Source organism: Helianthus annuus, chromosome 4 (assembly GCF_002127325.2).
Source record: "Helianthus annuus cultivar XRQ/B chromosome 4, HanXRQr2.0-SUNRISE, whole genome shotgun sequence".
Lineage (NCBI taxonomy): Eukaryota > Viridiplantae > Streptophyta > Magnoliopsida > Asterales > Asteraceae > Helianthus > Helianthus annuus.
In genome coordinates, this window is record NC_035436.2 from 162,491,323 (window position 1) to 162,514,538 (window position 23,216).

Genomic DNA, 23,216 nt, shown 5'->3' on the forward strand with positions numbered 1-23,216 from the left:
GCTAAAGGAAGAAATAGGGCTTATGCTATGACTTGGGAAGAATTCAAGAGTCTGGTAGAAAGAAAATTTTGTCCTGAGTATGAAAAAGAACAAATGGCAAATAAGTTCCTAACTCATCGGATGATGGGTGTGGATTGTCGTGGTTATACTTCGACATTCTTTGAATATGCGAGAGTAGTACCTAACCTGGCTTCGCCAGAATCGGTACTCATTTCTCGCTATATTTGGGGATTAATTAGCGAAATTCGAAATATCGTTAAGGCTGCGAGACCTCGCACTATTGACGATGCAGTAGAATTAGCTAACACCTTAACTGATGAACTGATACGCACACGAGACGAAGATAGGAAGAAGGAATTAGCTCAGAAAATTACCCAAGGATTTAGGATGGGTAATAGTAGTAATTTCAAGAAAAGAGGAACAGGGTAACCTTCAACTGTGCCATTTTGCAAAATTTGCAAAAAGAAACATTTTGGAAAATGTAACAAACTTTGCAGTTTTTGCAAAACAACAGGACATTGGGAAGAAAACTGCAGAAAGAAATCCATAATTTGTTACAATTGTGGGGAAGCTGGACATATCAAACCAGAATGTCCTAAGTTAGTTAACCCAGTAGACAACAAACCCAAGGCAGCTGAAGGAGCTACTAAAAAGAATGCCAGAGCATTCCAGCTAACTACTCAAGAAGCAGAACTCATCCCGGATGTGATAGCCGGTACGTTTTTAGTTCACAACATTTATGCAAAAGTATTATTTGACTCTGGTGCAAACCAAAGTTTTATAAATACTTCATTCTATCAAGCTCTTAAGTTACCTTTAACTACCGTTAGGCAGATTTTTACAGTCGAAACTGCAGATGGGAATTCAGTCAAAATCCATCAGGTTTTGCAAAAAGTAGAAATATAACTCTTAGGTCATAAATTTACTGCAAACCTATTGCCTATGAAATTATCCGAGTTTGATGTTGTGTTAGGAATGGATTGGTTAATAGCCAACCATGCTCAAATCATTTGTGATAGAAACTCTATAGAAATTCGAACACCTACTGGAGAGGTAATTAAGATTTCAGGAGATAAACCTCGGAAGCCACTAAAGTTCATATCAGTGATGAAAGTTGCTAATTATGAACGGAAACAAGGAATAGTATATATGATTTCAGTAATCATTTGTACTAAAGGAAAAGAACTTAAGGAAATTCCGGTAGTCTCAGAATACCCATATGTTTTTCCAGAAGATTTACCTGGATTACCACCAGATAGGGAGGTAGAATTTAGGATTCATCTAATTTCAGGAACTACACCGATAGCCAAGGCACCCTATCGATTAGCTCCTACCGAAATGTTAGAATTAAAGAAGCAATTACATGAATTACTAAGCAAAGGATTTATACAACCTAGTTCATCCCCTTGGGGTGCACCAGTGTTGTTTGTGAAAAAGAAAGATGGATCGATGAGAATGTGTATCGATTATAGAGAATTGAATAAGGTTACAATTAAGAATCGATACCCATTACCTAGGATTGATGATCTTTTCGATCAATTACAAGGCGCTAAATATTTTTCTAAGATAGACTTGCGCTCCGGATATCATCAATTAAAGGTTCAAGAAGAAGACATACCTAAAACTGCATTTAGGACTAGGTATGGACATTATGAGTTTACAGTCATGCCCTTTGGATTAACTAATGCACCCGCAACATTTATGGACATGATGAATAGGATCTGTAAACCATATTTGGATAAATTTGTAATTGTTTTCATAGACGATATACTTATTTATTCAAAAAGTCAGGTCGAACATTGCCAGCACTTGCATGCACTCTTAACTTTGTTAAGAAAAGAAAAGTTGTACGCTAAATTCTCAAAGTGTGAATTTTGGCTACAAGAAGTGCAATTCTTAGGACACATGGTGAATCACGAAGGTATTCACGTAGATCCTGCTAAGATAGAAGCAATTACCAATTGGAAGGTTCCGCAAACTGCAATGGAAATTAGAAGTTTTATAGGTTTGGCCGGTTATTATAGACGGTTTATTAAGGATTTTTGCAAAATAGCTGTACCATTAACTAAGCTAACCTGTAAAGCCACTAAGTTTGAGTGGGGACATAAACAAGAAGAAGCCTTCAGAATTCTAAAGCAGAAATTAACCAAAGCTCCAATCTTAGCCTTACCAGAAGGAACAGAAGATTTTGAGGTATATTGTGATGCTTCAAAATTAGGATACGGATGTGTGTTGATGCAACGCAAGAAGGTAATTGCGTATGCTTCCAGATAATTGAAGAAGCACGAGGAAAACTACATGACTCATGATTTAGAATTAGGAGCTATAGTTTTTACCCTTAAGATATGGAGACATTATCTGTATGGAAGTAAGTTTACTATTTATACAGATCATAAGAGTTTAAGATATATATTTGGGCAAAAAGAGTTAAACATGAGGCAAAGAAGATGGATGGAAATCCTGAGTGATTACGACTGTGATATTCAATATCACGAAGGAAAGGCAAACGTAGTCGCAGATGCCTTAAGTCGTAAGTATCATGAGAAACAAAGGCGAGTCTGTGCTCTTAGAATAAATCTACAAGTAGATTTAATGCAACAATTGAAGGAAATTCAGGAAACGGCAATCAAGGACGATGCCGAATGAATGAAAGGTTACCTAAAAGAATTAGAACAAGGAAAGGATGGAATCTGGAAATTCCATAACAGCAGAAGTTGGGTACCTTAACAAGGACATTTAAGGTCAAAGATTTTAGACGAAGCTCATAAATCTAGGTATACTGTACATCCAGGAAACAATAAGATGTACCAAGATTTAAGAAAGAATTTCTGGTGGATAGGAATGAAGAAGGATATAGCCGAATACGTATCTAAGTGTTTAACTTGTTCACAAGTTAAAGCCGAACATCAGAAACCTTCAGGTCTACTACAACAGTTAGAAATGCCTGTATGGAAATAGGAACTTATAACAATGGACTTTGTTACTAAGTTACCCAAGACCAGAAAAGGTAATGATGCCATTTGGGTAATCGTGGATCGATTAACCAAATCAGCTCATTTTCTACCAATAAAGGAAACCTTTAGTATGGAAAGGTTAGCCAAATTGTATGTAGATGAAATAGTATCCTTACATGGAGTTCCACTCTCCATTGTATCGGATAGAGATAGTCGTTTCACTTCCCGTTTCTGGACAAGTTTCCAAGAATCAATGGGAACCCGACTCAATCTAAGTACCGCATATCATCCACAAACGGATGGACAAAGTGAAAGGACGATCCAAACTCTGGAAGACATGCTCCGAGCATGTGTAATTGACTTTGGAGGTAATTGGGATAACCATTTACCATTAATTGAATTCTCATATAACAATAGTTATCACTCAAGTATCGAAGCCGCTCCATTCGAAGCACTGTATGGACGCAAGTGCAGAACACCCGTATGTTGGGCGGAAATAGGAGAAAGTCAATTATCAGGTCCGGAAATTGTGCAAGAAACCACAGACAAGATAACTCAAATCAAGGAAAGATTGAAAACAGCCAGAGATCGCCAGAAAAGCTATGCAGACAATCGTCGCAAGCCACTCGAATTCCAGATAGGAGACAAAGTACTTTTGAAAGTATCTCCTTGGAAAGGAGTAGTACGATTCGGTAAGAAAGGAAAACTGAGTCCCAGATATGTTGGACCATTCCCAGTGATTCAACAAATCAGACCAGTTGCTTATCGCTTACAACTACCAGAAGAATTAGCTGGAGTACATGATGTATTTCATGTATCCAATCTCAAGAAATGTCTATCAGACGAATCCCTAGTAGTACCTCTTCAAGATGTAGAGGTAAACGAAAAGCTGAAATTCATAGAGAAACCTTTACAAATAGAAGATCGAAAAGTCAAGTTTCTCAAACACAAGCGACTAGTATTGGTGAAAGTCAAATGGAATTCAAAGAGAGGAGCTGAATATACTTGGGAGCTAGAGTCAGAAATGAAGCGGAAATACCCTCATCTATTTCAGTAAATCTCGAGGACGAGATTTTTCTTAAGGTGAGGAGGATGTAACAACTCTCATTAAAATCCGTAATTAGAATAATAATTACTCAATAAGGAAACCCTAATTGAGACACCCAAGTAATTCTGCACTTACCCTAAAATTTTCGGAACAATCGGAATCAGGATCAAGGCCCCTAAACCTTAGGGGGGGGGGGTTAAACCCTAATCGATATTATCCTTATTATTCGTTGTCTGAATTGAATTTAATAAAACTGTCAACTCACCCAAGCTACTGGACACGAAACCTACCCTACCCTAAGTTGGCATCCCAGGCGATACGCGGGAGGTTCCCCGAATTCTGCCGCGACACGCGGGAGAAGCCAATTTTCAGTATAAATAGAGGGCCTTGGGACTTGAATCTGGGAGTTGAAACGACGTAAAATCGTTGTCTGTACGTCGAGTTAAGGTCGTTTTACTACAATTAAACACACACACTGTTATCGAATTGCTGCCGCGGAACAGGGTAATTACTCGATCGCTATTACGATTCATTTTCCGAGATCAATATATCCAAAGAATGTTTAAGTGCTGCCCACATTAGGGTTATACTTTGTCGTTCGTCGTTAATTCGATGAATGAGTTTAAGTATCGCACTTTGTCGTTCATTGTGAGAATTTGATCTTGTGAGTTATCGTAACTGCTGTATTGATCACTAACCCTGTTTTGTGTGCATTATTGTTGAAATTAGGTTAACAGGGCTAAATCATATTTTATCCATACTAAATCTGCAATGTGAGTCATTCTCTTTTTATCAACTATTTTACAATACTCCAAATCATTTTTCAAAGTTATAATTACAATGATTAAGTTTATGTAATCACTAAATTACAGCCGGTATGTGGGGTATTGTGCACAATATTATTATTATTGTTTCCTTCACATTAGGTGGGCGAGCCTAAAGTGATATACGTCACTCATTGGGACAGCCAATGGTGATATGACCACTGTCACAGAGCTGGCCTGTGACAAATACCTATTCTTGAAAGTTGGTTGATAATAAACATATGTAAAAACTCTTGATACTGTAAATTATAACAAATGTGTCGTTTTCAGTAAATAGAATGATTCACTCAGTATTTCCCCGCTGACAAAACCTTTTTCAAACATGTTTCAGGTGATCTACTGTAAATCAGGAAAAGTGCTGAGGAGCATTTCAAGCTTAAAATAGTGGCTCAGTATAAAATAAAGAAATATGTTTTGAAATAAGGATTTATCACTAAAACTTATGTATTGTAAATTATCGGGGTTTATCCCAAATTGTGAAATAAAATAATCGGGAAAAGTTTTAGCTTTACAACGATCCTGATGTTAAAATTTCCGCTGCTAAAATCACATAAATAAATATCACAGGATTTCTGTCCCGCGGCTCCTGAAACGGGTCAAACCGGGTCGGGGGCCCTGACAATTAGTGGGTGTGCTGAAAGGGACATGGTAAAGTTTGCATCCCATTCATTTCAGGGTGAAGCCCTAGCGTGGTGGAGGTCATTGATCCAAGCCTCTGGAAAAGTTGCTTTGTACAACATGTCTTGGGAGCAATTTGTTGCTCTTATCAAAGAAAACTACTGCCCTTGGCATGAGGTTGAAAAGATAGAATCTGATTTCCTATCGCTGGTCTTGAAGAACCTGGATTGCCAGGCTTATCTCACAAGTTTCAACACCCTGCAAGATTGGTTCCGTACCTTGTGACCCCGGAACCCAAGAGGATCGCACGTTTCATTGGGGGTTTGGCCCTCAGAAATCAAAGCTAGCGTGAAGGCCTCTCGGCCCGCTACTTTCAGATCCATAGCTGATATATCTCTGTCCCTCACTCTGGATGTAGTGAGACAGAGATCATTGAGAAATGCTGACACAGAGAAGAGGAAACGTGAAGATGATAATTCACGTCGGTCGAGCAAGAAGCATAGGGGGAACCGTGACCACAAGAAGGAGTCTGAGACCAAGAAAGATGGGCATCAATCGGGGGATAGGCCCAAGTGCAAGATTTGCAAGAAGCACCATTTCGGGAGGTGCAGGTATGAGCAGAAATCCCAATCCCAGCCGAAGGCATGTGGGATTTGCAAGTCCTCTGAGCACAGGACCCTTGAATGCAAGAAGCTGAAGGATGCAACTTGTTATAGTTGCAACGAAAAAGGGCATATTAAGACCAACTGCCCAAAACTGGCGAAGAAAGCTGAGGAAGGGAAGAAGACCAACGCCAGGGTCTTTCAAATGAATGTTCAGGCGGCCATCCAGAACGACAACGTCATAACCGGTACGTTTCTCATTAATGATATTTTCGCAAGAGTATTGTTTGATTCTGGAGCAGATAAATCCTTTATAGATAATAAGTTTTGTGAGTTGTTAAGATTACCTGTTAAAGCCTTAAGTGTGAAATATGAGGTGGAATTAGCTGATGGAACCATGGAAACAGTTTCGACTGTGTTAGATGGATGTGTCATATCCATTAGGAACCACTCTTTTCCTCTGTCCTTATTACCCTTTAAGTTAGCCGGTTTCGATGTAGTATACGGCATGGATTGGTTATCGCGTAACCAAGCTCAAATAGTGTGCAACAAGAAACAAGTGGTGATCAAGACTCTGTCTGGTGAACCACTTACCATTCAAGGAGATACTCAGCATGGATTGCCTGAGCAAGTGACTATGCTAAAGGTATCCAGATGTTTGAAGAAGGGTTGTGTCATTTATATGGCACAGGTATCCATTGGTGAGGAGAAACCCAAGATAGAAGATATTCCGGTCATTTCTGACTACCCCGAAGTTTTCCCAGAAGAACTACCTGGTTTGCCACCAGATAGACAAGTAGAGCTCAAAATTGACATCATTCCAAGAGCTGCACCTATTGCAAGAGCGCCCTATAGACTAGCACCAACAGAGATGAAGGAATTGAGGACGCAGCTAGATGATCTGCTAGCCAAAGGTTTTATTAGACCTAGTTCGTCTCCATGGGGAGCGCCAATCTTGTTCGTCAAGAAGAAAGATGGTTCGATGCGTTTGTGCATCGATTACCGTGAGCTTAATAAGGTCACTATAAAGAATAGGTATCCTTTGCCCAGGATCGACGACCTGTTCGACCAGCTTCAAGGAGCGAGCTACTTCTCCAAGATTGATCTAAGGTCAGGCTACCATCAATTGAAGGTCAAGGATGAAGATGTACACAAAACAGTGTTTAGGACTCGTTACGGTCATTACGAGTTCTTAGTGATGCCTTTTGGGCTCACTAACGCACCTGCCGCATTCATGGATCTCATGAATCGCGTCTGCAAGCCTTATCTAGATAAATTTGTCATCGTCTTTATCGACGACATTCTCATCTACTCGAAGAGTCAAGTTGACCATGAGAAACATCTTCGATGTATTCTGAAGTTGCTACATCAAGAAAAGCTCTATGCCAAATTTTCTAAATGCGAGTTTTGGCTTCGAGAAGTCCAATTTCTTGGACATGTTGTGAGTAAGCGTGGTATCCAAGTGGATCCCGCTATGGTTGAAGCTGTCATGAATTGGCAGGAGCCAAAGACGCCTACGGAGATTCACAGTTTCCTAGGACTAGCAGGATACTACAGACGCTTTATTGAAAATTTCTCAAGGATTGCAGCACCCCTGACTTTGCTGACTCGCAAGAATAGCAAGTTCAATTGGGGGCCAAGCAGCAAGAGTCATTCGACATTTTGAAGCAAAAGTTAAGTAACGCACCAGTGTTGACATTACCTGAAGGAATTGAAGAGTTTGTAGTTTACTGTGATGCGTCACACACCGGGATGGGTTGTATCTTAATGCAAAAAAGGTAAGGTATTTGCCTATGCTTCACGACAGCTAAAGGTGCACGAGAAGAACTACACCACCCATGACTAGGAGTTGGGTGCCGTTGTATTCACACTTAAGCTTTGGAGGCATTACCTGTATGGAACTAAGTGTGTGATCTATTCTGATAACAAAAGCCTTCAGCATCTGTTCAATTAGAAGGATTTGAACATGAGGCAACGACGCTGGATGGAAACTCTGAACGATTATGATTGTGAAATAAGATACCATCCAGGCAAGGCCAATGTAGTCGCAGATGCCTTGAGCAGAAAAGAAAGAGTGAAGCCAATAAGAATCAATGCCAAGAGCATTGAAATCAAGAATAGTCTGAATGAAAGGTTGTTAGCTGCACAGAAGGAAGCTGTGTCAGAAGCTAACTATCCTAATGAAAATCTAGGAGTAACTGAAGAACAGTTATCCTACGGCAAGGACGGAATCCTGAGGTTAAATGGAAGAATATGGGTTCCTGTTTATGGAGGACTTCGAGACGTTATCCTTCAGGAAGCCCACAGTTCCAGATATTCCGTTCATCCTGGAGCGGATAAGATGTACCAGGATGTGAAGGCAAATTATTGGTGGATAGGCTTGAAGAAGTCTATAGCTACCCATGTAGCCAAATGTCTGACGTGTGCTCAAGTCAAGGCTGAGCATCAGAAGCCGTCAGGTTTGCTACAACAGCCTGAAATTCCCACTTGGAAATGGGAAATGGTGACGATGGATTTCATCACCAAGTTGCCTAAGACACAGAAGGGAAATGACACTATTTGGGTGATAGTTAATAGACTGACTAAGTCAGCACATTTCCTACCCATTAAGGAGACTTACAGTTCGGACATGTTGGCCCAACTGTATGTTGATAAAATCGTATCCCTGCATGGGGTACCAGTGTCTATTATCTCTGATAGGGATACTAGATACACTTCGCATTTTTGGAAAAGTTTCCAATAGTCTCTAGGCACGCAATTGAACTTTAGTACGGCATACCATCCTCAGACGGATGGGCAGAGTTAGCGTACCATCCAGACTTTGGAAGACATGCTGCGTGCATGTGTGATTGATTTAGAAGGTAGCTGGGATAGGCACCTACCTTTGGTCGAGTTCTCCTACAACAATAGCTATCATACCAGCATTCAGGCTGCGCCTTTTGAGGCATTATATGGTAGGAAGTGCAGAACGCCCATTTGTTGGGCAGAAGTAGGAGACACTCAATTATCAGGTCCCGATCTAGTCTTTGAAACGACGGATAAGATTGTCCAAATTCGTGACCGCTTGAAAGCTGCCCGGGATAGGCAGAAGAGCTATGCTGATAAAAGGCGAAAACCCCTCAAGTTTGAGGTTGGTGATAAAGTTTTGCTCAAAGTATCACCCTGGAAGGGGGTGATGCGATTTGGTAAGAAAGGTAAGTTAAGCCCGAGGTACATAGGACCATTCGAGATCATCGAATGTGTTGGGTCAGTGGCTTATAAGTTAAACCTACCTGAAGAGCTCAGTGGTATTCACAATGTGTTCCACATCTGCAATCTGAAGAAATGTCTAGCTGATAAATCGCTTGTCATACCACACACAGATGTGCTCATAGATGAGAGCTTGAAATTTGTGGAAAAACCTGTGTCGATTGAAGATCGACAGGTAAAGAAGCTTCAAAGGAAGTATGTGCCTATTGTCAAGGTCAAATGGGATGCCCGCAGAGGTCCCGATTATACGTGGGAGTTAGATTCCACAATGAAAGAAAAATATCCTCAATTGTTTCAATAAATCTCGAGGTCGAGATTTCTTTTAAGGGGGTGAGGATGTAACACCTCAAAAATTCCTGCCCAATAAAATAAAGACACGTGTCATGTGGGACAAACGTGTCAGGAACCCGGATCAAATAAAGATGTATGGTAGGATTTAAAAAGGGTGTTATGTTATTAAAATACCTCTGAACGACCCAAAGGGTGACATGTTATTAAAACACCTCTGAGCAACCCAAATTTATAAATCCCAAGATCCTTAAATCGTTGGATAAACATCTTATATATTAACCGGTTGTTTTCCAAATAAATAAATAAAATTTCCATCCTTTATATGGAAATTGGGTTAATAGGAATGTTACTACTAAAATACTGATTTAAATCCTAGTCTAATGGGAGTTGGAAGTGGTTAATTAAACCTGTTCAACTATTATGGGAATCCAAGACTTGTTCTTGTAATTTCCGTCACTTTAAACTCTCACATGGATCCAAAAGCAAGTAAGGAACTTGCAAGCATGCAATGGCTGAGCTAAAGGACCCACAACTGAAAAGGATAGCATGTGAATTCGGACTTGTAAGTTGCATAGTCAATACTTGGAAGTTTGTAAAATTTTTGGCTTCTGGCCATCGGTTACGGACCGTATGGCTTTAAGCTTACGGTCCGTAAGGTGCATGTCTGGGAGATTTCAGCAAAGGTCGGTTACGGACCGCAACAGTTCAAGCATACGGTCCGCAAGAGGAGCATACGGATCGCAAGGACTTAGGCTTACGGTCCGTAAGCCTGTCGCTGGCAGCAGGAAATGGACAGCTGCCTGTTCAGCCTGTTGCACCGCCTTATTGAGATGGTTTTCGAAACAAGGGACTTGCTAGGCAGTATTTAGCCACATAGGGACATCTGGGATGATCTTGTAACTATCCTAGACTACCTTGGCGTGATCTTGAGCTCCTTTGTTCACTATAAAAGGACTTGAGTTGTGACCATTTTTCCTTGTTCATTCACATTGCACTTAAGGCACTCTCTGGAGCTTCTCTAGACAGCAAACAAGTTCCTCTTAAGTTCCTAATCCTATTTAGGATCTTTGTAAGTAATCCTAACCATTCATAATTAAGTTTAGCTTAGTTAATTAGCTAAAAGTCAAACCGTCGTAGTTAAGGTTTGACTTCGAGATTAGTCTATAATTACTCAGTAATATCTCGAATTAAAAATACTTTTAAGTAGGTAATTATGTGGGTAACAAACCCTTAAAAGGGTATTTCCAGATTCCCACTCTAACCATGATAATTGTCGAGTCAAAGCTTACTTTAAAAAGTCAACAGAATGCTTAAATCCAAATTAACTTATAATTAGAAATGTAGGATACATGCAACCTGTTTAATCATTAATATAACTTGGTGACTAATGTAAGAACAGGTCCCAACATGTTCAACTCGACAATTTTCTGTTTAGACCCGGTTTGGAACCGAAAGTCGCATAGTTTGACTTTCGCTTTGACTTTCAGTTCTGACCCGTTTTAGTCAAGTTTAGGATTGCCTTAGAGCTTCTTTTGGACCTAGTTACATGTTAGTATAACCCTCTGTGATTATACGGCTTGGTTCACTAGTTGTCTAATTATTATGCAAGTTTCCGTTAAATGCCCATATGTTGACCATTATGCCCAAATGTCCATAAAGTGTGATTTTTGGAACTATAAAAGGGTAGACATCTTAGTTACTGAATTGTAAACTTGTACCTAGAATTTGACATCAGTTTGAGGTCTGGATTGAGAGTTATGCTCATTAGCGTAATTAGAAGCTTTCTTAGTAATTAAATAGCATAATTAGCATGTAGCCTATCTAAACCCAAATTTTTATATCAAACTTTATACCCACTGATATATAATAATATTTTGGGATTTCTAGAGATTTTTATTTATTTTTAGGCTGAACATAACTTAGAGTTCTAAGCTTATTTCGGTTATTGCCGGTTATGCCCTTTTAGGCTATAAAATGAGTTTTATAAATCCTTTTGACCTCAAACCTTTTTCTACTGATTTATTATGTTAAACATATTATTTTGAATTATAAAAATATCAGCTTTTCTTTCAAAACCCGGAATTGGCTCTAAATCGCCTTTTTAGGCATTTTTACGACATAGTATGGATCAAAACGAGTTTATATACATAAGAGTTGATACCTACTGAAATATTTAGTAAAATTTTATATTATAACAGTAAACTAAGGTTTCAAACTCAGGTTTCCAGTTTTGACCTTTTTGGCTTATGTGAAATTACCACAATGCCCTTTCGGTGCATAAGATGGTTATAATTAATGAAATTCACATATATTTGATACTATACTGTTATAACATAGTTAACTAAGTATATTTACTGATTTATTCAGATATATAACTCAGATTGCTAGTTTAATTCTTTTATACCCTTTTAAATGACCAAAATGCCCTTATGAGGCGTAGTTTGAGCTTAAAATTATTTTGGGCATAATAGGACATATCTTACTGATATTACAACATATTTGGTGCATATAACCTCAGGAAACTTGTATATGATTTATATGGTTACCCGTCACGCACTTTCGCGTTCGGATCGGCTTAGGTAACTAGTTTACGCATATAAGCCGAAACGGGTCAAACCATATCATCTTTGTCTCAAAATCCAGAATGTGTTTAGTTTACCCATATTATACAAGTCTCCAAACTTGTTGGGTCTAAATCACATTCCTTTCCGGTTTTCGCCTTTCATGCGATAAAACCGTATTTATTCCTTGAAACTAACCGGTCTAAGCTTAGGCTAAATTAAAGACCCATTAGGATTCTAATAGGTTATTATAAACCTTCGTTCTAGAATAGGAGACCCAGTAAAAGATACTTGTACTTGCTTGTTGTGGTTTGTACTTGCTCAGGTAAATACTTTTAACTTATTTTCCCTTATACGGGCTTGGGGTACGGTATATAAAATATCGCTTGGTCGGGCAATTGACCCTAACTCATTAGTAGTTGGGTATTATCAATGTGACCCGTTTAAAAAATTGGTTTTGTTTGTTTTACGCCTTTGGGAGTTTAATGACCATGTCCCGGATATCCTTGGCATCATTCATGAAATGGCCATGACCTTGACACGCGGGTGTAGGCGTACACCCGACAATGTGTCCATATTTATTAAGGTATAGCCGTTGGCGAAAAAGGCGTTTTTCTTGAAGATTGATTTCGAGAAGGCGTATGATAACATTAATTGGAATTTTATGGTGGACATCTTGTCTCAAATGGGTTTTTCGACAAAGTGGTGTACGTGGATCAAAGGTATTCTGTCGTCGGCTAGAGCGTCGGTTTTGGTTAATGGAGCTCCCACCTTCGAGTTTAAGTGCAACAAAGGAATGAGACAAGGGGACCTGATTTCTCCATTCTTGTTTGTTATTGTTATGGAAGCTCTTTCGTGTATGATTGTTAGGGCCAGGGAGTTGGGTTTAGTTAAAGGTATTGATTTACCTTTCGATGGGCCTTCGATTTCTCACTTGTTTTTCGCTGATGATGCTATTATTCTTGGGGAGTGGGATAGGGATATTGTTCTCAACATGGTTAGAATCTTGAAGTGTTTTCATGCGTGCTCGGGGCTCTTTATTAATTTTGGTAAATCAAATATCTTCGGGCTTGGGGTGAATTTGAACGATATTGACGAGATGGCAAGGTTAATCGGGTGTAGAGCGGAAGTGTTCCCTTTTAAGTACTTAGGATTGATGGTTGGGGCGAATATGAATCGGATAGCTAGTTGGAGGCCGGTGTATGATATCTTCGAGAAGCGGTTGTCGTTATGGAAAGCGTCAGTTCTTAATATAGGTGGACGAGTCATGTTGATTCGATCCGTTCTCGAGAGCCTCCCATCGTACTTCTTTTCGCTTTACCGTGCTCCGGCCAAAGTTGTGGAGGATTTAGAAGGCATTACCAGAAAGTTTCTTTGGGGAGGTTCGTCTTCTGTCAAAAAACTTCATTGGGTTCCTTGGGATAGGGTGGCGTCCCCGAAAAAAATGGGAGGGATTGGTATTCGTAATCTTAAAGAGGTTAACATTGCCTTGCTTTCTAAGTGGGGTTGGAGATTTATGACAGATAAGGATAATCTTTGGGTTAAAGTGATAAGTGCCATTCATTCGGGTGGTTCCAATTGGGACTTCTTCCCGAGTCGGAAGTCGTTTGGGGGAGTGTGGTGTAGTATTGTATCGGTGTTAAAAAGGCCGGTGGTGGGTAATATTCAGGTTCGGAATTTGTTTAGAGGGGTGCTTGGATCGGGAGAGAATATTTTATTTTGGCTTGACCCGTGGTTATTCGATGTTCCGCTTAAGAATAAATTCCCGTCCTTATTTCACTTAGAGGTGGTGAAAAACTGTAGTGTTCGGGATAGACTTGACGGTGAAGGATTGTGGCTTTGGAGACACGATTTGGATTCGGCAGATGAATGTAAGGAATGGGAGGATTTGTCCTCGGCGTTGGGTTCTGTTTCTTGTTCTAATCGTGGGGATACGTGGGTCTGGGCGGGAAGCAGGGCAGATTCTTTCTCCGTTTCTGTTGTCAAAAATCTTATAGATAACACAAAGGATTTTAGTAGTCGGTATGTCTTTGACTGGTGTAGTTGGGTTCCTTTGAAGTGCAATATTTTTGTTTGGCAAGCGGAGATGGATCGGACCCTACTATAGAAGCCTTAGCTACAAGGGGTGTTGTGATTCTGGACTCTGAGTGTTGCTTCTGTAACTCGGGGCTGGACTCGGTTTCTCATTTGTTCTCTTCATGCCAGTTTGCGTTGAGTCTATGGGAGAAGATTACACTTTGGTGTCGGGTTTGGAACTTTTTTGTGTTCTCTTTTCGAGATTTGGTAGAGTTGCATAATATAGGGGCCAGAAAGGAGTCTGAGAGAAAAGCGTTGCAAGGGATCATCTATACGGCGTGTTGGTTATTGTGGAAGGCAAGGAATAATCTTCGTTTCAACGGCAAGAGAAGTAGCGTTGAGGAGCTTTTTAGCGATGTTCGATCTGTTAGTTTTCTTTGGTATAAGCATAGGTGCAAGAAAGGCATGGTTAGTTGGGTAGATTGGTGTAAGTTTGTGAATATGTAGTTTCCTTGTTTGTTTTGCCCGGCCTGGTTTTCGGGTTTGGTGTTTTTTAATGAAGTTCTCCTTTCAAAAAAATATTGAACATTTAAACTTCCATAACATAAACTAGTATAAAGGTCATTTGGTCATTTACAAAAAAACTTTAGTTGGTCACTAGGAACTATATAAAAAACAGGAAATTAATTTCTATTCTAACTTACAAAATTTAAAAACATCCTTCACCTCAACAAAAAAAAAATTAAAAATAAAGTGAGTTAGTGGTTTAGATAAAATTTATAAAAATTATGTGACAATACATTATTTTTTTTTTTATAAAAACTGCATGTATATTTTGTTTTATATATATGTGACAAAATTAATTTATAAAAGAAATTAGAAAGAGTTTGAGTAAATTGCCAAAATCGTCCCTGAGTTTTTATATTTGCCAGTTTCATCAAAATATCTTTCAACTTAACTGAAAAAGTAAAATAAATTAGTGGTTTGGATGAAAATGACAAAAAATGCCAAAAGTGAATGACAATTTGGCACAAAAAAATCATTTTGGATGAAACTAGCAAACATGCCTAAACCTCAGGGACGATTTTGGCAATTTACTCAAAAAAATTGGAAATTAATTTTTGTCTTACTTTATAAAATTTAAAAGATCCGTCACATTAATAGAAAAAATAACTGAGTTAATGGTTGGATAAAAATTTATAAAAATTAAGTGACAAAACTATTATTTTTTTTATAAGAACTGCATGTATATTCTGTTTATATATATGTGACAAAATTAATTAAATAAAAGAAATTAAAAAGTATTTAAGTAAATTGCCAAAATCGTCTCTGAGGTTTTATATTTGCCAGTTTCATCAAAATATCCTTTAACTTAATAGAAAAAATAAACTAAGTTAGTTGTTTGGATAAAAATGGCAAAAAATGCCAAAAGGTGAAGGGCTATTTGACACAAAAAAAGTCATTTTGACTGACACTGACAAACAGACCTAAACCTCAGGGATGATTGTGGCAATTTACTCGTTATTTAAAAATTCAAGAATGAAGACTTGTTTCAATGTATTCAATTTCAAAGATTAATCATTTTTATGGCCTCATAGAGTATTCTTTTTTATGGCTCTTTAATAGAAACAATAACTGTAATATTAAATGGGTGAAGTGGTTACAAAACCCCAGGTTTTCCTTTCGGCTAGTTACTTGCTAGTCAGCGAGCGTTAATATATCAGTCGTCTTTAAAAAATAATGTCATGATTAACTTGAACGTGTGTGAAAATTACGTTTGATGTAGCCGAATGCAACTATTGAGAGAAAGTTCATCTACAAGTGTGTAACAATCCTTAGATAATCTAAGTGGTATACTTTATAACTTGTGTACTGAGAAAAAGGTAAGACAAAAAATCAAATACAAATACTTTTAACGTATAAAACGTATGAACTGAAGATTTTTCTGAAAAAACGCGGTGGCATTTTCGTAATTATTTACTCGTAGAGTAATTATCAAAATTACCCTACAAATGATCTTGTAGGATAATTTTGATATTGTAAGGTAATTTTGTAAAATGATCTTGTAGAAGTTATTTATGTCACCCGTTAATATAAAAAAATATAAAAATTTTAAACATTTTGATCCGTTACTTGGTATACATGTTTTGGTATTCTAAGGTTTTTTTTCACGTTTTTAGAAGTTACCCGTTACTTGACTCGACCTGAGTTGCTTTTGGTTATCGCCCAAAACAAAATCGAATGGCACCATGTAGATCCCTAAAATTACCAACCTAAATGTTGTGTTCCCCGTCGTATCGTGCGGACACCCCACTAGTACTATACTAATACTAATAACTAATTCTAATACTAATACTAATACGAATTACTAATACTACTAATATTAATGTTAGTTTAACGGTGTCTTACTCTTGTTATTATTTTTCTTTGATATATACTAATAATGAAAACTAAGAAGCTTCCTACTTCCTGAATACAAGCCCAATAGGACATAGAGATCAGAGCATATGGAGAGTATGGGCTATCATATGGAGTGCTCGTTAGTCGTTATTGGAGCACGCTATATGTAAGGTCCATCTAGAAAATCCAGACTTGTCCATTTACTATATCTATGTATGGGTTACAACTAACAAGATTTGTTTGGGCCTCATGCCCATGATGTAAACAAGAATAAAGCAATTATATATATTATATATATATGGAACCCATTAAGTCTAACCAACCCTTAACTCAATCTTCACCATTGGATTTGGCTGAGATTAAATCTCAGCCACTTAAACTCCTAAAAATAACTGTTATGGTGGCAGTTCACTCTCCCATGGTTTGCGGCCCATTTTCTCCACTAGGCACGGTTGCTATAAAATTGGGACGTGGGTAGAAAGCAGTTGCCGAGCAGCCTTATATAATGTAAACCCCTGAATCAAAAACGCCGTACCTTCAATCGTGATTTATGGGTAAATATTGATTTGAAGTTTTGAAGGTAATGTGTCTATAATCCTATTTATTGCTCACTTGATTGATTCCCTCGAACAAACTTCTGAAATCTGATTAGTTTCTTCTAATTGAATCCTTCGATAATATCTTCTTAAATCCGTTCTGTTAATTACTTGATGGAAGTGTTGAAGGTAATTTTTCTATCATAAATAGTTTCTGCCCTAAATCAATTTGCCCTAATTATGCTCTGGTCTATTCTATTAATTTGCTCAATAAACATTCATATATGTCAAGTATGTTGAAAGTTTAAATTTATAACTGTTTTTTTTCAGCGTTAATTTTGTTGTTCAATGTACTGACTGTAGTTGATTTTTTGGTTAGGATGATGAAGAAGAATCCTTAGGCACGAAAAGAACATGTGACAACATTGGGAGGTGTTTTGTAAGCATTAAGTATTCATATAAAGATGGTGAATCTGAAAATTTTGATTGCTGTAGTGATGTTTCTAATAATAATCTTTGTGGTAACTGGTAAGATACCCTTTGATGGCCCTCTCACGAGCTTCCCAATCGAAAGGTATATCCCACACTATACCATATGAAAGTTTGTACCTTTCAATCTTTAGTTCATCGGTATTGATCATGTTTAAACTAAAATGGGGGATAATATGTTTCTTTTTGTTTCTGTCACTTATGAATACAACACACAGAACGGGCTAAGGCTACAAGGACTCATGTTTTAAGTAGTAAATTTTGAGAAGCACTTTGAAATCAGCCAAAGTTAATTCATTTGTTTAAACTTTTGAAGTTATGTTTGATGTGTTGTGTTATTTTGATTGAAAAGGTGTAAGCATGCTATTCTATCTGCAGTTTCTTTTTGTGTTTGAATCTGGTATTTGGATTTTGAGGTTAATTTTTTATAATATAATTAATAATTGATTGATTTAACAGATACAGTTTAGTGGTCATTTTTGTAGAAAATTCCACTTAGATTTATCCACAGAGTTGCTCTCATGTTCTGAATCCGGGTTCATTACGAGTATCAGAATTACGTCTACTGTTTACGGTAATTATTCTAAATTAATGTGAGATTAGTTTGCATGTGTTTTCTTGCCTCTATATGTTTTATAAATTGTTATGATTCAAGATGCGAACTTCTTTAATAGATTATCTTTTGGAATTATGATAGTTTTATGACTAAACTTGCAGGGCTCTTTTTTTAAATGCTAAGTGCATGTATTCGGTAGTTGATGGCTATTCTGTTTACATCAAGGGTCTCCCAATGAATGCTACACCTGCTTTGTTGGAGAAAGAGTTCTAGAAATTTGGTCCTATTACGCCAAATGGCATTCAAGTTCGAAACAACATGGTACATATCCATTTTATTTTTTTCTAAGCGTTTGAACCGTTTTTTTTTTTTTTTTGTAACTTTGCAGGGATTTTGTTTTCGATTTGTTGAATTTGAGGTGCCTGATGCAGTTCAAAAGGCGATTCAGGTGTGCACCGGTTTTTGTTTATATGTTACAATAGATAGAAAATGCTAAAAAATTGTCTATTGAATATTTTCATTCATCTCCAAACTTATTGTTATTCTTGTGACATGTGTCTTATAATGTTTTAGGCGTCGCCAGTCGCAATCAATGGATGCATTGCTATTGTTGAGGAAACACGCCCAACAAACACATATGCAATTAGATTACATGTGGCAAATGGATTAGTTAATGGGTTGAAATATTGAGTAACTTGGATCATAGTAGATAAAAGCATTCAGAACATATTATTAAAGCATATAGGTATAATTTTCTTGAAACAGTAGCGCGTGGGAGATTTCCTATTTGAAGGGGCGGTGGATTCAGAAATGAAGGAATGAGGGGTCGTGGAAACTTCACCGGCGGTAGAGTGTGCAAACGTGACTTTGGGGGCAACAGGTGTGGTGGTCGTGGTGGTGATGGATATCAGGGGAAACCGGGGAATGGGTGTTAATAAGAATATGGCATCATGGGTTCCAGCCAACACTCGAATGATTGGGGGGGGGGGGGGGGTTAATGACTTTGATTTGCTCTTATTGACTTAGTTAGGATTTTTTTGGCTATTTGTCCGGTGTGCAGTTTTTTTAGCGTCATATTGGGTGCAACACCTATGGCTGCATTCCAAATATGCTTGCAGGTGTGGCTGACATCATCACTTCTTGCTGATGGGTTGGTAGTTGCTGAACAGGTAGATGTTTGTTTTGTGTTATGGTTCAAGTGGCAAACGATCTACCAGAACCAAATGGTGTCCAGGAACCTTTAGACCCGCGTAGGACTTGAACGAAGCCTCTGTCATTAATCGGTTTCACTTTTTTTTTAATCTGTTCTGCTCAAGATTTTGAAGCGTTCACCATGGTTAGTATAAATGTAAATTGGTTGAGGTAGTTTAAAAATTACAAATTTGGAGAAATAGGTAATACTCTCTATTTTTTTCCTTTGTTTTCACAGAGTTCGTAATCCGCCGTTGGAGAAAAATTGCTTGCGAAACACATCTTAAAGGTTCTTTCATTTTTCAACTTTTGAGGTCATTTTCTCCTTTTAATGTTAATTTTATGTATAAAAAGTTTATTGAAGCTAATCAAATTCTTTTATAGGAATATCATCTGTTGTATCTCAAAGTCAAGAATCTTTGTTAATGGTAGCTGGGTAGGGGATCCACTGCAGAGCTCTTGGTGAGGACCTCATGACCTTGAGACAGTTAAGGCTACAATTTTTTTTTTACTTTGTACAACAAACCCACTCATTAAAATCACGAATATGTGTTAGCCTACTGGCCTCGCCTAAATCCCAAATATATTTAGGCAGGTTGATGCATTTGGAAAAGATTCATTTGAGGAAGGAGAGAAAAGATCTCAAGGAAGTTAACACTCAAGTAGTGGATCAAATAGGGTCTGCTCCTTTATTGTATACGGAAAAATGGACGGGATGACCCATTTTGGTAAAGGGTTCAGGCCAAAATGACTCAGAATGTGTTGTAATAGTAAAACGCAACAAGTAAATATTTGTGTTCATAGATTCATTCACGTTGTTACTATATAATAAATCAACGTAACCCGTCCAACGGACGGGTATTAAACTAGTTAAATATTTAATAAAGTAAAGTTAAATTTAAACAAGTAATTTTATGTTTTATTATTAACTAGTATTTTGACCCGCCTTGCGTTGCGGCGGCGTCGAAACTTAAAGTAATTCGAATTTTTACCGTCAAATATTTGACCCGACTCGTTTCCGAGCAAAACTTATGTCAAAACATAGACGAACTGAAAACATACATAAAAGAGTAAATTACAAGTTTTGTCCTTTATGTTTGTCCCAAATTTCAGGCGCTGTCCTTTACCTTTAAAATTGATGAGTTTTGTCCTTAACGTTTCAAAATCCTGCACGTTATGTCCTTTAGGGCAAACCCAGTTAATTTTTTTTTGTTAAATCTGATCATGTGCAAGGCACATGAGAGCATTCTTGTCATTTGACCTTTTCAGGGGCTAGTTTGTAAAGAACTTTTATTAAAGGGCCATTTTGCACAACTTAAAAACAAAACAGTATATAAACATACTCTCTCTCTCTAGTCTTCTAATCTGAAACCCCTCTTTCAAAATTAAGAACCCTTGCTTGCCCATCTCCTTCTCTCTCGATCTACACATCAGATGCACACCCACACATGAAATCAAAATTAAGACTTGTGTTCACAAACATCCCCTGCTACCCTTCTCTCCCTCTCTATGATTCTGTCCGGCGACTGGAGTCACCGGTGGATCTGGTTCTCTCCGACGAGCGAGACCCCTCCCTCCGATCTGCGTATCTCCGACAACCACACACCCCAAACATCTTAGAGAGAGAGAGAGAGAGAATGAGTAGGTAGAGAGAGAGAGGAAACAGAGAATTAGAAGGAGAACCGCCGCACACGGCGGAGGCGATGGTGTTTGTTAAGTTGAAGATGGTTATGCAGGTGATGCTTCTTCTCGGCTGACGATGATCGACGACGAATGAAGATGATGACGAAGATGTGCTGTGGTGGCTGACGGCGGTGCCGTCGGAGCCACGACAGCAGAGGCGGTGGTGTTTGGTTTCGGGTCAATGGTAGACGACGATTCAAACCAGGTCAGATTCGGTTGGTTCAGTTTTCGGTTCGGATTCTTCGAGTGACATTACGGGTTCGAGTCACAAATCAACAGACCTCTCCATCTCAGTTATGTTTCGGCTCGGGTCAAACTGTTTCCGGTCAGTTAGAGAAAGATGTGTTGATAGTTGCGGAGGTAGTGGTTGGTGGGGGCGGCTGGGGGTGGTGTTGGTGACGGTGCGGGCAGTGGTTGACGGTGGCCGGTGGGGGGTTGACGGTGGCCGGTGGGGGCGGTGGACTAATCAGAGATGGGGGTGTAGAGAGAAGGGGAGGTGATTAATTTTTTTTATTAAATTATTTTTAAGTAAATGGGTAAAAAGACTAATATACCCTTATGTAATCAGATTTAACAAAAAAAATTAACTGGGTTTGCCCTAAAGGACATAACGTGCAGGATTTTGAAACGTTAAGGACAAAACTCATCAATTTTAAAGGTAAAGGACAGCGCCTGAAATTTGGGACAAACATAAAGGACAAAACTTGTAATTTACTCTACATAAAATAAACACGAAAACGTATTATATTTCACCTCACTCGTTAGCAAGAAAAAATATACATCAAAACACCATAAACCAACTTATATTTTTAACGAAATATACGTAAATAAAGCACGTAAGAAAATAGTATTTCTATTAAGTTTAAAAACAACATCTCATACTGCAGCAGCGTTGAAACGTAGAGTAATTCGAAGCGTTTTGTTAAAACGTATTTTATATGACAAAATGTAGATCAAGTAAAAGCATACATAAAAATAAGCACGAAAACGTATTGTCAAAACGTAGACCAAACGAATAACGTAAATGTTTTATATTTGACACATGTACATAAAAATAAGCACGTACAACTCGAAAGAGGTTAAAATGACATTTTACAAAATTTTTATAAAACTAAAGGATGTAAGTAACAGGTTAAAAGTTGAGGGTAGAAAAAGAAAAAGACCAAAAAGAAAAGGAAAATAAAAGTGCATAAAAGAAAATTACATAAAAGAAAAAAACAAAGAAAAAAAGACAATCAAAACTTCGCTACACTGATTTGGCAAATGGAAAATGTTATATAGAAAAGTTAATTTATCGGCCGTTAAAAATATTATTTATAGTTAATCACACTTTTTTCCTGCAACTCTTTAACACCAAAATCTTGACTCCAAAGATAAGCTCTTCCATATCAAGAGAATAAAGATGACCAAAAACCTAGTACGAAATCCGATTTGACAAAAAAACTTGAAACTGGGTAATAAAAACCAGGTACAACGTACGCTGTTCCATACCCGACCTTACACGTTGGACCTTAGTGAGTTGAAACTGGTTACAACACGAACCGGCCATAACCCTAAACCGAAAAAAACCAATCACTTCCTTTCTAGAACCAGGTTCCATACCCGGCCCGGGTATCGCCATACATGGTTTTCGAGCTTGTTGACCATACCGATAACCATTTTCCACTTGTAACCAAGTATGGCCCGAACCCGATTTGTGCACAACTATCAAGAATGTCTACAAGGAAAGGAAGTAGATGCATGAAGTTCTTATTATGTACATATAATTTGTAGTGGTGAACTTTTAAACACCCGATTCCCTTTATATGAGGTCTCATGTTCAAATTTTTATTTCACTAATTTCTTACCAATTACCATAACCTCATGGCTACGTGTACAACAAAGGTTGCGATTTACCTATTTATATTGGTTAACAGGGTATTAGCAAGGTCTCATGAGTTTTTTAGTAGCATGTTATAATCGCTAAAATGTAATAATTTGCATTAGTGTATAAGTTGTAAAATATAGCAATCTTTTACATTTTTTTTAGTGCATTAGTGTATAAGTTGTAAAATTTAGCAATCTTTTACACTTTTCTAGGTTTGCTTGCTTCTTGTCTTTAATTTTAAGAGGTGATGTTGATGTAAGGTTGTGGGGTGTGGGAAGGGGGTCGGGGAGGTGATGTGGCATTGACTCAGATGGGGAACACCACCCATTCT

General features: G+C 38.0%; 1 protein-coding gene and 1 long non-coding RNA gene across 11 annotated transcripts; both read left to right on the forward strand.

Annotated features, from left to right (window-relative positions):
* Window positions 1–12,832: 12,832 nt before the first annotated feature.
* Window positions 12,833–14,254, forward strand: LOC110933746. Its single transcript, XM_022176953.1, has one exon. The coding sequence runs from the start codon at window positions 12,833–12,835 to the stop codon at window positions 14,252–14,254; it is 1,422 nt and encodes a 473-aa protein (XP_022032645.1).
* A 2,694-nt stretch (window positions 14,255–16,948) lies between these two features.
* On the forward strand, window positions 16,949–20,204 carry LOC110936956. Of its 10 annotated transcripts, none has more exons than XR_004890403.1 (6): window positions 16,949–17,288; window positions 17,479–18,162; window positions 18,306–18,592; window positions 18,718–19,480; window positions 19,574–19,624; window positions 19,720–20,204. It is a non-coding gene; the product is annotated as an uncharacterized LOC110936956 (long non-coding RNA). The 10 variants fall into 10 exon arrangements; XR_004890402.1 differs by having other exon boundaries at window positions 16,950–17,143; XR_004890408.1 differs by having other exon boundaries at window positions 16,952–18,162; window positions 18,306–18,465; window positions 18,533–18,592.
* Window positions 20,205–23,216: the final 3,012 nt, after the last annotated feature.